This window comes from Hyperolius riggenbachi, chromosome 4 (genome assembly GCF_040937935.1).
Source record: "Hyperolius riggenbachi isolate aHypRig1 chromosome 4, aHypRig1.pri, whole genome shotgun sequence".
Taxonomy (NCBI): Eukaryota; Metazoa; Chordata; class Amphibia; order Anura; family Hyperoliidae; genus Hyperolius; species Hyperolius riggenbachi.
The window spans coordinates 143,069,839-143,086,329 of NC_090649.1; the positions used below are offsets into that span (position 1 = coordinate 143,069,839).

At 43.9% G+C, this 16,491-nt stretch overlaps 1 protein-coding gene across 2 annotated transcripts in view; it reads left to right on the forward strand.

Annotated features, from left to right (window-relative positions):
• Positions 1-15,545, forward strand: part of HLTF (helicase like transcription factor) — a 109,671-nt gene extending 94,126 nt beyond the window's left edge. For both annotated transcript variants that reach the window (XM_068280750.1, XM_068280749.1), the window contains exons 19-24: positions 125-303; positions 388-513; positions 602-714; positions 6,627-6,807; positions 9,759-9,839; positions 12,649-15,545. In XM_068280750.1, the coding sequence (XP_068136851.1) occupies positions 125-303; positions 388-513; positions 602-714; positions 6,627-6,807; positions 9,759-9,839; positions 12,649-12,801 (833 nt within the window). In that variant the 3' untranslated portion in view covers positions 12,802-15,545. The remainder of the gene's footprint in view (positions 1-124; positions 304-387; positions 514-601; positions 715-6,626; positions 6,808-9,758; positions 9,840-12,648) is intronic.
• Positions 15,546-16,491: the final 946 nt, after the last annotated feature.

Consider the following 16,491-nt stretch of genomic DNA (forward strand, 5'->3'; position numbering starts at 1 on the left):
CATGCCTGACAGCTGGTCTATTCATTTCCTGCTCTTTCTAAAACAAAGTGGTATCTGAGATTCCACTTCAAGCAGCAGTTTCTCAGATCAATGAAATGAATGCGGTTTCTCTGCACATTTTCAGCTGGTTCCGCCCCTAAAGACCTGCAGAAGAAGCTGATCAATAAAATGAAGCTGGTTTTAAGCTCTGGTTCTGATGAAGAATGTCCCATATGTCTGGACTCTCTGAAGCTCCCGGTTATAACCCGCTGTGCCCATGTCTTCTGTAAGCCGTGCATTTGTGAGGTTATTCATACCAAGCAAGTAAGACTTGTTTTACTTCCTACTTTACATAATTTACTTCAAATATTCAGCTTCAAAAAAGTTGCAATATGTTCTTCTTTACAGCCGAATGCCAAGTGTCCCCTGTGCAGAGGGCCGGTGAGTATGGAGCACTTGCTGGAGTGTCCAGAGGAAGAGCTGGACTCCGGTGATGGGCAACAGAAAGACCTGAAATGGGCAGACAGCTCTAAGGTAAGAAACTCACAGCACAGGCACAGTAACGTTATTTATTTTACTTCATTTCTGTTTGTAAAACTGTAAATAATCTCTTGCATTGCAGATAAATGCCTTAATGTTTGCACTGACGGAACAGAGGCAAAAGGATCCACTTGTCAAAAGTATTATCGTTTCCCAGTTCACCAAATTCCTGTCAGTAACTGAAGAAGCACTCAGGTAAGAAATGAGAACACTTACCAGCATGGTGCAAATCCATTTTATGGAACCTCTAGCTCAGCCTTTCTACCTGGAGGTACCTGTAACGATTGGTGTCAGCACGCAGAGAGAATCTGATTATTGGTGATCTGCAGTATCACCAAGAATACAGATGTATACCTGATTATTGATGATCTGCAGAATCACCGATAATACAGATATATTACTAACCTCTGGACACCTGGATAATGTGAGTGTTTGGTGTAACAGTAGTACTTTGAGTATAGCACAGGAAATTAGAGACAGTATGGGCAATACTGCTCTAAAGATAAGGAAACCTTCCAGTAGCCTAAGACTCCCCAAGGGGCAGAGTCAGCCTGGAAGAAGGAAGGTCCAGAGAGTGAGTGACAATAAAGACAAATGTCACGGAGTGATCTGGAAACTATCTCTTAATAGTAGAGAGAGCTCTCAAGGTCAGGCAAGCCAGATCGGCAACACACGGTCAGATAAGGTACATAGACAGAAGGCTAATTCGGTATCCAAGGCAAGCAAGGTTTGGCAACAGAGTATCAGATGTGCGAGGTACCGAATCAGAAATCAGAGGAGTAGTCAGGAAAGCAATAAGTCATAACAGATATCAAACAATGCCTAGTCTGGGTGTGAGGTCCTTGGTCTCTACACCCTGGAACTAGTCTGATGTATAACAAAATGGTAGCACAAGTTCCCTAGTCTGGGCGTGAGGTCCGTGGTCTCTACACCCTGGAACTAGTCTGATGTATAACAGAATGGTAACACAAGTTCCCTAGTCTGGGTGTGAGGTCCGTGGTCTCTACACCCTGGAACTGGTCTAAGCATAAACAGAATACAATACAAGTAATCTGGCTCAGTGTGAATTCCCAGGTCCACCTGGTTCAAACACACTGCAGGATCTGACTAAGGTCTGAGTGCTTCCACGTAGTGTTCGCAACGGCAGACCACTTGTGACTGGCCAGCAGCAACTATATATAGTGTAGCACTCTCTGGCACCACCTCTAAGTGATGGACCAATAGAAACTTGCTCTGGCGTCAGCTGACCAGCCTGGTCAGCTGGTCCCCTCTTGGCCATCATAAAAGTTCTGCCTCTCAGAGCGCGCGCGCGTATTCCTAAACCTGTGTGAACTAACACTCACCAGAGGCACGCTGCTGCGTGCAAACCGCTGCGCTGGACGCGGAACCAGCCGCCTCGCTGTCAGTACATGCGGCGGCTTTTCCGCGTTCTGCCATGTTACCAGTCGCACGCCTTAGCGTGCAAACCGCCGCATTGGACGCGGAATCAGCCGCCTTGCTGTCAGAACATGCGGCGGCTTTTCCGCGTTTTCTCACAGTACCCTTCCAAGATGTTCATATTACAGGGAACACCTACATGGAAACTAGACTACAACTCCTGTTTCTCTCTTTCTCTGAAATTAAGACATCCCCTGAATGTAAGCCCTAGCAGGAATTTTGAGCATGCTCGAAATATAAGCCCTACCCTGAAAGTAAGCCCTAGCTGCAGTAATGGGAAAAAATATGGCAACTTGTGTCTACTGGAGCTGATGGTCTCACGGGCAGGACCAAGGCTCTGTCATTGTGCCAATCACTGCATTCGCTGCTACTCAACGAGTAGAGTGAGCGGCCCAATAACAGCCATGGTCCCATCTCCGAGATCATTGGCTCCAGTAGAGACACAAGTTGCTGTACTTCTTCCCCATAGGCTGAAGATCGGGGACACAGCAGCATGGAGCTGGGGGGGGGGGGGGGGGGGATGAAGAGGATTAGGGGGACATCGCAGGACACGGGGGACAGCACGACATGGAGCTAGGGGTAAGAGGATGCCGGGGGACACTTGAGGATATGGGATACCAGGATGTAGCTACATGGAACACAGGAGTTTAGGAGATAGAGGAAAACATGGGTACAGAGGGGGACACCAGGACACTAAAGGTACAAGGGGGACACGGGCACTCAAGAGATGGATCCAGCAGAGGAAGAGGCTGCACAGTGGGGAAGGCAGGAGGAGACACAGCACAGGAACTTGTGTGTTCACAGAAATAGAAGACATCCCCTAAAAAATAAGCCCTAGCGCATTTGGAGCAAAAATAGTGTTATTTTTGGGGAAAACACGGTACTAGGAGAGAGTATGTGTGCACCAATGTAGTAATTCTTACCCCCGGGGTTTAAAGTAAACCTGAAGGAGAAAAAAAGCCTTCTCGGGAGGGGGAAGCCTCTAAATCCTGAAAAGACTTCCCTTATCCTCAGCAGAGGTGATCCAGTGGTGGGACTGTGAAAGTTTCGCTTGTTGCTGCTATGCGCAGGCGCACTAGAAGCTTTACCCTCAGACTTCAGCAGAAATGATGTATCAGCTTTTTTTTAAAAATCTTTTAAAGTTACAGGTTCTTTATACAGCAATACTGAAGCAAAGATAAAATAAAGAAACATACCTATGGAGGGGGAAGTTCTGGGTCCTTTAGAGCCTTCCTGTTCCCTCGTTACAGCTCTGAAATTTTTGTAAACCAAGATGAATCCTTGTTTAACGTGAACCTTAACCAAGTAAAGTTATTTAAAACAAAAACATGATGTAACTGCAAATAAATATTCCATACTGACCTCGCCATCATTTCTTCTCAGACGCTCACCATTTTCTTCCCATGACGATTCCTTCCAGTTAGGGCCCTTCCAGTTAGGGCCCTTTTACGCGCTGGTATGCGTTGCTTTTTTTTTTCCTCCATAGCAGTGCTTTGGGAAAAAGCTTTCAGGTAAAACACATATAGTGGGAACTGAGCCATAGGAAAACATGGACATTACTTTTAAAATCAGCTGTCCTTTCAGTTCTGAGAGCAACTGATTAACCTCCCTGGCGGTTTATTTTTTCTGCAAAAATTGCAGAAATCCAATTTTTTTTTATTTTTTTTTTTTTTGTTTCATGTAAAGCTACCAGAGTGGTAGCTACATGAAACGCCACTAGAGGGCGCATGTGTCCCTCTAGTTCGATCGTCGCCGGCAACAATAGCAAACACGGGAACGCGTATATAACGCGCTCCCCTGTTTGGCTTTTCCTGTCGCCATGGCGACGATCGGAATGACGTCAGCCGACGTCCTGACGTCGGCCTCCTCCGATCCAGCCCATAGCGCTGCCCGGAACTCATTGGTCCGGGCAGGGCTCTGGTGGGGGGGGCCTCTTCCGCCGCTGCGTGAGGGCGATCGCCGCAGAGCGGCGGCGATCAAGCTGTACGTGCGGCTAGCAAAGTGCTAGCTGCGCGTACAGCACTTTAAATGGTGAAAATCGCCCCACCAGGAGCTGAGATCTCCTGCGCTGCATAGCCCGAGCTCAGCTCGGGCTTACCGCCAGGGAGGTTGAATGACAACTATCGTGAAAAAGTAGGCAATTAAAATTTGACAGAACCGACAGATTTTGGGCCAGGCCATCTCTTCATGGGGGATCCTCGGGGTTTTCTGTTCTGTCACATTTTAACTGCCTACTTTTTACGTGATAGTGGTCCTTAAAATGTAGAAGGGCCCTGAAGGTGGCGACACACCATACATTTTTTTTTCCCAGGCTCAGCCTCGCCACCAGGCTACTTCCTGATTAATTTAAGGCACTCGCCTTAGATTCAGGTATTTCTTGCATCATTGCCTGAAAAAAGTGAATTTTGCAGCCTAATGTAATCTCCATACCTGTGTAATAACTTTAATGAGTCTATTCATTTAATCATCCCCCACCCTCGCTTGATTCACACAACCCACATAGAAAAAAAAAAACACACACAAATCCAGCCATACCATAACAGGCTATGCCGAAATCCTTCATCACATCCAAATATAGTATACGCCCTGCCTTGCTATTATTTAGCTGCCCTCCGGAGGGAGAGTATTCCGCATAGTACCCCATATTTCTCTAAAAAATCTATCTGCAGCTGAAGAGATCTTTGTGGGAACATACGTGGCCCTGTCATACACAAATTCCATTTCTCTAAACCAATCACGAAAGTGGGGAATTCCCCCCACCCTTCTAATGTTTAGTGATTTTTTTCAAATACATGGAGCCTATCTCCTTTAAAAATTCACTTTCTCTATTTTCCTTCAGATCTAATATGCTAAATATTACGCTACTTATGGAAAGATCAAAGCTACTATCAGCCACTCTCTTACCAAATTCAATAAAATGCTCCCACAGGGTGCAGATCGATGGACAGAACTGCCACATGTGCAATCCCTCTGTCCGCCCACATCTCCAGCACGAGGTATCCGATGATGGTCTGAATTTTCCCGCCCACTTTTTTTTTTTACTTTGATTTGAGCATTCTGATTTAATTTTCCGATTGATCAGACTTTTCGATTAGCATCTTTGCGGTACCACACACGTATTTTTGAGATTGCTGCAATTTCAGGATAAAAGATTGTAAACTTCCCAAAAATTGGTTGGTTAAAAAAAAAATCAAGAGAAAAAAGGGAATAAAGTTTGGTATGTACAGAATAGTTGCATACAATTTTTTTTCGTGGTTGAGTACAATTTCACAATCCATTACACACCATACAATTCTTGATTAAATTGTTCAGAATTTTCCAACATGTCCAATCTCAAAAAAAAAACAAGCTTTCGATTTTTCAGGACAACCGATCATATTTATCGAATTGGTGTAAAATTGTGTGGTGTGTGGCCACTATATCAGTTAAAACTGAAAAGTCAACTGTTGTGCAAGGTAATGTCCATGTTTCCCCATTGTTTAAGCGATATTACTGGTTGACAGAGTGCTGACCTGGAAGCTGTTACTGGGCCATACACAGGCGTTAGAGATACTGTCGCGAAAATCTTAAAATTTAAAACGCCTACAAATCGGAAGTACATTTCTTCCTGAGAAAAAAGAGCCATAAATTACTTCTCTCCTATGTTGCTGGCATTTACAGTAAGTAGTAGAAATCTGACATTACCGACAGGTTTTGGGCTAGTCCATCTCTCCATAGGGGATTCTCAGCATGGCCTTTAAATCTTTTTCAGGGAGTGTCTTTATAAAGAAGAAACAAAAATGCTGACCAGCCTTCCTGCTCACCGTACACTTTTTTGGCAGTTGGATGGAGCAACTGCCATTCACTAAGTACATTTTGAAAATAAAGAAATCCCTGTGAACCCCCATGCGGAGATGAGCTAGTCCAAAACCTGTCAGATTTCTACTACCTACTGTAAGTGACAGCAACATAGAAAGGTAATTTATGGCTCACTTTACGCTGGAAAAAAAAAACGTACTTCTTAATTGTATAAGTTTACATATATTTTAAATTTTAAGATTTTCGCGACACAGGTCCTTTAAAGGGAACCTAAACTGAGGTGAGATATGGATTTTTCCTTTTAAAATACCAGTTGCCTGACTCTCCTGCTGATCCTGTGTCTGTAATACTTTTAGCCACAGCCCCTAAACAAGCATGCAGATCAGGTGCTCTAACTGAAGTCAGACTGGATTAGCTGCATGCTTGTTTCAGGTCTGTGATTCAGCCACTACTGCAGCCAAAGATCAGCAGGGCTGCCAGGCAACTGGTATTGTTTAAAAGGAAACATCCATATCCCTCTGTTAAGGTTCCCTTTAAGTATGGTGTGCATTTGTTTATTATGACTTTTACTTCAGTTCAGGTTTGCTGTATGTTGCGCTGGAACGTGCTCAAAATTCTCATCAAACTATCTACATTTTCAAGAATACAACAGCCGTTACATATTGTGACGTGATTCCTGAGTTTCACATATTTTCATAAATCCATGTGTAGCCTTTCCACCGTCCCCTCCTCTCTGCCTTCAGCAGTTATGTAACCTAGATTGTGTCAGAGCAGCACAGCACTGATGTCAAGTCAGATGTTTTTCTTTTTTTAAATCTCTGCAATGTCTGTTGTTATAGTAACATTACACTGTCCTCATTTTTTGTGTGTAGAGAGGCTGGCTTCACATTTACACGCCTGGATGGGTCGATGAACCAGAAAAAGCGCACAGAGGCAATACAGGCTTTTCAGTGCAGTCATGCTGACTCTCCAACCATTATGCTGCTATCACTGAAAGCTGGGGGAGTTGGGCTGAACCTGACAGCAGCTTCTCGCGTGTTTTTGATGGATCCAGTAAGTAGTTTATGAAGTAAAGATTTTCTATTTGACTTGTAATACACCTCTCCACTTACAGGTTAATAGTAGGGAGGAACAATATGATGCAAGTGTTTTCTCCTTGCATTAACATTTCTTGCATTTAAAATTATATGCAGCTACAAATTGGACCAGACAGAATAACTTCCTGTCAGTTTTTATTGGTCCAAGTTCAAGCTTCACATTTGCATGGAATTTGAATGCGAGACATTATTTTCATCTCCGTGATTGTCCCTAGGTAATAGCACACTATATTTTATATTTTACAGACAAGTCATGGATTACTTTACTTGTACACCAAAGCACATCGTACAGGTGGTATTAAAAGTAAAGGCTACTTTTCATCTAAATGACTACTTAAACTCCTTAAACATCTTCAAGAAGCCCCTCAAAACTCACCTTTTCACTCTAGCCTACTACCCCCCACAAGTGCTCCAAACCCACAGTTGAACTCTGGTCCCCTACCTTTTGTGTCCCCACCTCTCCCTCTAGATTGTAAGCCTTTGGGCAGGGTCCTCCTCTTGTGTCCTACCTGATCATGCACCTCCATTACTGTGCACCCATGCTATGCATCTGAGTGAACCAAACTTGCCTAATCTCCATGCTCCTATCCAGTGACTAAATAAGCATTACCTTGTACTCATACTGTGCTGTATGATCTGGTTTTTCTTGTATTCAGGTATTGTCATTTTGCTGTATGTCACCCCTAAATATTGTCTGTAACCTAAACTAATGTCCAGCGCTAACCTAAACTAATGTATAGCGCTGCGTAATATGTTGGCGCTTTATAAATACAATAAATAAAGGGACCCTGAACAGTGAAAAACAAATCTGGACTTACCTGGGCCGTCCTCCAGCCCGCAAGGTCCCTCAGCGTCCTCTGGGTCCCATCTGTGGTTCCACTAACAGCTCCAGTAGGTGCATGACTTTCAGTCTTTTGAGAACCATGCATGCTCAGTACACTTGCGGTGACAAGCGCTCGATCACCAGCAGGACCACGGAGGAGAGCCAGAGAATGCCAAGGGACCTCGCGGGCTACAAGGACTGGAGGAAGCCCAGATAAGTCCAGATTTGTTTGTTTTTTGCATGGTTCAGGGTCCCTTTAACCCCTAGACAAATTAAAGGAAATCTGAGATTGGGTGGGAGGAAAATTCATACAGATCCTTGGCTCCCTTGCTGTCCTCCCAGGCTTCCTCGATCCTCCGCTAGGGTCCTCTGAAATTCCTCCATTTGGGGTATACTGTACATGTGTGCAGCTTGACCGTGTGCGTGTTCCCATTGCTGGGAGCATACTGCGTCTGCGCAGTACACTCCTGACACCGGGAGCATGATTGGGCGAACGCACAGCCGAACTGCACATGTGCTGACTTTCAAGGACCCTAGGGGAGGTTTGAGGCAGCCCAGGAGGATGGCGAGAGAGCTGGAGGATGCTCCAGATATGTATGCAATTTCCCTCAGCTCCCATCTCAGGTACACTTTAAAGAGAAACTGTAGTGAAAATAATGCTTATTTTTCTACAATATACTTTATAAATCTAGTCACCGCGATTTACATTCTGAAATGTATCACAGGTGGTGGCATATTTTGCCCAGGGCAGCGGCAGCAATGCGGAATGTTTGTTCCTGGAGAGTTCTGAAGCCAGTAGAAAATATACCTGGCGTGTGTGTCACAGAGGCTTAGTGTCAAAGTATTTTTTTTACAGTTTACAGAGTAAGCATGCTTCTATTTCATGCATTTAATAGGATACTAAAGCATACAGCTTTTTAGTCAAGTGTGGTTTTTTTTAGTCTGAAGCCTTATAAAATTGCTCTTTCATCTTCTACACTATCACCCAAGCTAAACGGCCCATCCCAGTGGCAAAACGATGTAATTAACCCCCCCCCCCTCCCGGGCAAAATGTGTGGGGGGCGCTTCCTGGTAGAGGCAGCGCTTAGGGCTGTAGCTCTGCCTCTACTCACATCAGTCCCCGCTGATCGCTGCCTCTCCCCATCCCTCTGTCTTCTTTCACTGAGAGGGGCGGGGGAGAGGCGGAGATCCGCACAGATTGACGCGAATGGAGGCAGAGCTACAGCAGTAAGCTCTGCCTCCCTGGGCAGCAAAATCCACAACTTTGAAAGTCGTGGATTTTTGCCCTGGGATTTGGGGGGTTTAATTACAGCGTTCTGCCGTAGGGATGCTGCGTTTCAGCTTGGGTGATAGTTTAGAAGATGAGTGTTAAATAAAAAGAGCAATTTTATAAGGCTTCAGAGTCTATTTAATACTATTTTCTAGAAGGAAATAAAGTGCTGCTTCATATACTTCTTGCAATAGTCAACCTTTAAACTTGAATTTTTGAAGCAAAAGAAGTTGTTCTGATCCCTTGCATAGCTATTGTGATAAAGCACATTTTGCTGTGTAGACTGCATCCAGTTAAAGCGGACCCAAACCAAACATTTTTTTAATTCAAAATATTTAGTTGCACCACTCTGACACATACAAAGATACTCCTATGAGCATTTCAGTGCATGCTTTTCACCCTTCTCTTTTCATAACTAGGGTTATACAGGTGGCCGCCATTACTTCTGAGCTTAGTAGGAGGTTTTAGATCATGGGTGTTTGTCATCAGCTACCCTCCCTCACACAAGCTGAGATCACCTCCCCTGTGACATCATCAGTATCAGCCTGTGTTTTGTTTTTTTATCTCCTCCACCAGTTTGCCGGAAAAATCCCGGCAATATGAAGGGAAGGGAGGAGTTCCTCCAATAAATGTAAAATATTTTATATTTGTCACTATGCAGCTGAAAAAGGGCTGCGATTTATTATTATAATTTAGAAAATGGATTTTATTTCTGAAATCTTGTATTTTTAATTTGGGTCCACTTTAACATAATCCAATAAAAGACACTATTTCTGGAGATCCCATCCACATGTTACTCCTCTCTGTATTATAGGCATGGAATCCAGCTGCAGAAGAGCAATGCTTCGATCGCTGCCATCGGCTGGGACAGACTAAAGAAGTCATTGTTACTAAGGTAATTACTGGCAATCACTGCAGTGATAACTCTGAGGGATGCAGAAGTGGCTGCTCCATAAGCCTTATTTGTATCGCACGTATACTGAAAGATCTGGATTGCAGAAGTGACAGTCCGCTAAACACAGCTGATAGTCTGTATGAAATCTGTGACCATTCTGCCAATTCACATGGTCCAGCCTGGCGTCATAATTAGCAGTGTCTTATCCTTCCATTTCCCAGATGCTGCTTAGGTAGTAAGTATACCGATACACATCATTGTTTTCCCCTCCTGTAATCAAGTCCTCTGTGTGAGATTAATAGGACTGTGCAGTACAGTATAGCCAGCCTGGGCTATCCTTTTCCTTCTCGCGTGAATCCTGCTGTGCATAAGATCTCTTGAAGCTGTTATAAGGGTAGCAGTTTTTACTAGCTTTATTTAAGATACATTACATTTTCAATAGTAAAAACACTGGTGGAGGCACCCTTGATGAACAACGATAACTGTAAGCTATAGTAAAGAACATACGGTATTTATTCATGTACGTTAAGACAACGTGTTTCCTGGGTTTTGGCTCGTTTCTGCAGGTCAATAAAAGTGCCTTAAATCCAACATCATAACCCCATCCCAACTGTGAAGTATGATGGTGATGGGGCATTATTGTTTGGGGCTGTTTTTCTGCGTCAGGGCCTGGATGGATTGCTATCATAGAAGGAAAAATGAATTCCCAAGTTTATCAAGACATTTTGCAGAAGAACTTAACCTCCTTAGCGGTAAACCTTTAGCTAGCACTAGGCTAGCTAGTACATGTGGCCGGCATCGCCCCTATTGCTGCTGATCTCCCCCGATCCCCCGCTAATACATTACCAAGTCTTGATCCAGCAATCACGCAGCCTCCCTGCACATCTCCGGTCCTCTCTGTGGGGAGGATTGGGTCTGAGCATGACGTCCTGTACGATTCTTTCCATAGAGAAGAGCGGATGGATTCAGCGAGCAGCACAGCCTCCCCGAACAGTTCCGCTCTTATCTAAGGGGAGGATCGTACATGACGTCATGCACAGACCCGATCCTCCCCATAGAGAGGACCGGAGATGTGCAGGGAGGCTGCGTGATCACTGGATCCAGGCTGGGTAATGTATTAGCGGGGGATCAGCAGCAATACTAGCTAGCCTAGTGCTAGCTAAAGGTTTTAAAAGCATGCAATCTGTTAAAATTATACTGGGGGACTCTGAGGCTGCAAAACTTCTTAAGCGGCTTAACACTCAGGAGGTTAAGGCCATCTGTTCACCAGCTGAAACTGCGTGTTGCAGCAGGACAACGACCCAAAGCATAGAAGTAAATCAACAGAATGGCTTAAACAGAAGAAAATGCGCCTTCTGGAGTGGCCCAGTCAGAGTCCTGACCTCAACCCACTTCAGATGCTGTGGCATAACCTCAAGAAAGCAATTTACACCACACATCCCAAGCATATTGCGGAACTAAAAACAGTTCTGTAAAGCGTAATGGTCAAAAATTACTTTTGACTATTGTGCACGTTTGATCTGCAACTACAGGAAACGTTTGGTTGAAGGTATTGGTGCCAAAGGAAGTTCAACTAGTTATTAAATCCAAGGGCTCGCGTACCTTTTCCACCTGCACTGTGAATGCTTACATGGAGTGTTCAACAAAAACATGGAAACATTAAATTATATGTGTGGTATTTAGTTTAACCCTTTTGCGTTCCACTGTTTTTAAAACTTAACGTTTTTGACACTTTAGCTGTGTCGTTATGATACAGCAGTAACTTTTTAATTATCTATGCCATCTTAGCGATACATATCTTGTTTTTTTCAGTACAATCTAGGCTTTCTTTGGGTAATATTTTTCTCCCCAAACTATTGTTTTATAGTCCATATATGGGGAAAAATTAGACATAAATGAAAAAAAAAAAAACCTTTTATCCCCAGTCTGCGAGTGTCTGGCGATGGAATGCATTCGCTAGGATGACCGTTCAGGGGGCATAGAGCTGTACAGATGCATCACTAGGCAATGGCAGAGCGTTACATCTGTAGAGCATTGGGGCCTGAAACTTTCGCCCTAGCGATTGCATCCGATCGCTACTGGCGGCAGTTATTAAACGTCTATAAACAGGCATAGGTATTGCAGTGGTTAATGGGATAATAGGCTAGGTTTGGGTTAAAAATTAATGGGAGATTAAAAAAAATACTTTCTATTTTATTGGGCCCATTGCACTTTAATTTTATTTACTTTTACAACTTTTTTTTCCCCCTAACTTTATTGAATGATTGTTGCTGCTAACAGCAACAATACTTTACAGGACCATTCACGTGACTGTGCACGTGCAGCGGCGACAAACAGCGCGATTTAATACAGGATGTAGATTCTACCTCCTAGAACCTACCGGGGGATTAATTGGGACTTAGAATCTACATCCTGGAACTTAAATCAGTTAAGCAGACTGTGATTGTCTATTGTTGTGACTTGATGATCAGATCTTATTTTATCACCAATTTGTGCAGAAATCCATATAATTCCAAAGGGTTCACATACTTTTTATTGTTACTGTATATTAGTAGTAATTACTAACAGTTTGGAATGTATAAAGCCAAAAAATAAACCTTCACTGCCAAACATAGTACAGTATAATACTAACCGTGTGCACACTCATGCTAATGAGATCACAAACACGTAAAGCATGGCTCCTCCCAAATGTGGACTAATACATGTGATAACTGATCAACGCCATGGTTCTAGTTTTTGTAAAATGGAAATGCATAAAACGGTATTCTTAAGTTAATGGATTTTTTTTATGCTTTTGATTTTTCTCTAGTTTGTAGTTAAAGATTCCGTAGAAGAGAATATGCTGAAAATTCAACAGAAGAAAAGAGAGCTAGCAGCTGGGGCATTTGGAGGAAGCCGACCAAGTGCCAGTGAAATAAAAGCAGCCCGCATCAATGATATTAGAACTCTTGTTGACTTGTAAAATAATTCTGTATAGAATTCATTCCTCGGGAAACTAGCTGGGGTCCTTTTCCATGTCATGTGTTTTCTGATTGAAGCACACCAGCAATGTCATTTAGCATGTGGTTTCCCTTTTCACTAATGTCATTTGATTTTCTCCCAATGTGAATGTATATAAAGGCAAAGGGAGTCCGCAACACCTCCATGTATGCCTGAATGTGCTAGGGCAGTGATGGCTAACCTTGGCACTCCAGCTGTGACAAAACTACAAATCCCTTCAAGCCTCTGCCTCCCTGCATTATGCTTAGAGCTGTCAGAGTATTGCAATGCCTCATGGGACTTGTAGTTCCACCACAGCTGGAGTGCCAAGGTTAGCTATCACTGTGCTAGGGTCTGAGAAAAGACCACATACTTAGAAAAAAGACCCCTAACAAACACCAGTCAGCGATAAGAGGGCTTCTCTTTTTGTCTAACCAATGTGAATGTAGTGCAGGCTTATTTTCCTGTTTGTAATGCCTAATGCTGGGAATACACAGTACGTTTATTCCCACATAATCGAGCTGCTGGATCGATTCTCGCGCGTCCCCGCGGGCACCTGGATCGATTTTCACGCGTCCCCACGCGTGCTTCATCTTCCGCCCGTTTCTTCTTTTGTCCTGCCCGCTGGTATGGAGCGTGGAATCGATCCGGCGGGGTATCGGACACGTTGGAAATTATCAATCGAGCCATCAGTGGCTCAATTATGCAGGAATAAACGTACCATGTATTCCCAGCATCATACACATTATACAATTTTCTGTTAGATCATTCTTTTGTAAAATACTGGTAGACTGGTCATTATCTCTTCATTGTCTTCTGGTTATCTCCTGCTGAGTAGAACAATGCCTAATTGCTAGGCAGATACATGGTTAGATAGATAAGTTCCAACATGTTTACTCACCAGGGGCTTCTTTCACCCCCATCAGCCGTTTCAGTCCCTTGCCACTGCTCCAGTCCTACTCGGTGTCCCGCTGGCTGCCTGCAATGATCGGTGACCTGCCAGCGGGTAGGCTCTGCGTCCACATCATCTGGCATGTACTGCGCAGGCGCAGAACACGCCAAATGACATGCACACACAGAAGAGACGACCCACCGGGTGGCCAGTGGAACACAGAGAAGGACCAGAGCAGCGGCGAGGGACTGTAACGGCTGCTAGGGGCTGGAAGGAGGTCCCAGGTGAGTACATTTTGAAGTATCGCAAATGCGGTTTTAAGAAGTTAAAATTCCATTTAGCTTTGATTTATGGTCACTTTTAGCCCTTTATACCTTTTAGGTGGCTCTAGGTTACCATGAGCTGCCTGGATATTATTTTATGATGTGCAATAGTAGATTGTTTTTTGTTTTTTTATTAAGCATACGTGTGTATTCAGCCATATCTATTATACAGTTTGGGGGGGTTCTAATGACTGGATTGTTGTCCACGTGCTTTTCATATATGTTAATTTTGCACAATTTCTAAAGGAAAATTTTTGAAACAAGTCAATGGCAGTACAAGAAAATTGCAATCCAAATGTGGAGCTGTGCTAGTTTCTGTACATTTGCCCACCTTTTTTGGGCAGTAGAATTATCAGACAAACACAATTGTACAAAGACTTCTAAATGGACAAACAAAGAGCTTAACCACTTGAGGACCTAGCCTTTACCCCCCCCCCCCCTTAAGGACCAGCGCTGCTTTTTCTGATCTGTGCTGAGTGGGCTCTACAGCCCCCAGCACAAATCAAATGACAAGCAGAGCGAACAGACCGCCCCCTTTTTTTTCCCACTAGGGGGATGATGTGCTGGGGGGGTCTAATCGCTCCTGCATGCTGTGGGTGGTGGTGGGGGGCACCTCAAAGACCCCTCCACCGCAGGATTCTCCCTCTCCTCCCTCCCTTCTCCGAGAGATCGGAGGCTGCAAAGGAACGGATCTGTCCTGTGCAGCCTCTTAACAGGCTCCCCGCTGTCATGTGACAGCGATCCCCGGCCGCTGATTGGCCGGGGATCGCTGATCTACTACAACGCTGCTACTGTAGCAGCGTTGTAAAAATGTAAACAAAGCGCATTATTTCCGCTTGTGTTTACATTTAGCCTGCGAGCCGCGATCGGCGGCCCGCAGGCTAATCACGGAGCCCCCTGCCGTGAAATGACAGGAAATAGCCGCTCGCGCGAGCGGCTGTTTCCTGATTAATTAGCCGGCGACGCAGAACTGCGTCGCTGGTCCTGCAGCTGCCACTTTGCCGACGCGCAGTATGAGTGCGCGGTCGGCAAGTGGTTTAGAGGAAATGCAATAGCAGCAAATTTTCTGATCCGGTGGAAAAGGGCCTTTAGGGCTCTTTCACACCAGAGCTGATTTCTGGTGTTTTGATGTCCGACTTAACGTCAGTATTTTACGTTAACCAAGGTAAAATGAATGGCCCTAGACTTTCATTTTACCTTTCACATCCAATGCTGCGTTTTGTTGCGGTTCGACGCACCCGGGAGATTTTAATCGCCTGGAGCTGACGTTTCCCTTCTGGTGAATTATAACTACCGCTGCTGATCACCGTCGCACCACACCAGCCCGACGTTCATGGCGCTTGCAGGAAAACTGCTTTTACAAGCGTCATCTAATGTAAAAGAGCCATCATTACACAGTGCAGGGTTTTGTTTTATATAGATCCATGTTAAAATGCAAAGTGCATGGTAAGATCTGTTTTATAACGCAAAAGTGTTTGTTTATAAACATCTGCATTAAAATGTGTTACAAAATTGTGTGTTTTTTTGTTTACCACTAAAATCTCATCAGTGGTGTAAACTATAGAACATTAGATACAAGCGTGCAAGTCTAGAGAGCTGGAAGCACCATAGAGACCTGATACACATTGGAGGGTTGCAGTTTTGTATTTTTCACCACAGCTAGCTGTTCTTCTGGTTTGTCTGTCCACCCTAACAGTATATGCATAATTTACACATTATGGGACACAAACTGTGCCTACCCAAATGTCCCTTAATGGAAGATTAAAGCCCCATTTCATCCTCCCATTTGAAAGTCTAGTGATTTTTGTGATGGTGCGTAACATAAGACAATGCCAAATAACTATTGTATCGCTACATTGACATAAGTGTAGTAGAATTCATTGGCATAATGCATGCAGTATAGCATAATGTACAGCTGCAGTAAAGCATGCTTTGTCACACCACATACAGTGGGACTTTTCCCTTCTGTTGCAATCTGCCTTTACAGGCTATGCACAGCATGTCACTGAATAGATAATTAGCAATTCAGAAATTGCACACCTATACATTTTCAATACATACATTAAATGTAATGGTCCTTTCAGTCCCTGTAATCAAAAGTAGGAACGGTCAATAAGTAATTCTGAGTTGATGGTGATTCGAAATGGACCAATCCAATTCGCATGTTTTCAAGCTGCATACACATTCCTGCATCAGCTCAGATTTGCCATTTTTTCTGAAACGGCAAATGTACCTTTATCAATCTTTTCTATTCCTGTGCAGAGAGATGCAACTGTTATGCTAGGTACACACTGAGATTTTCTGGCAGATTTACTGTCCGATCGATTTCCGATAGAAGTGAATGGAAAACAGTCGGAAATCGATTTGACTGTAAATTTGCCAGAAGATCAGTGTGTACCTAGCATTAGACCAGCAATGCAACTCATCATTTCTTCCCTGCTCATTGTGTCAGATTATT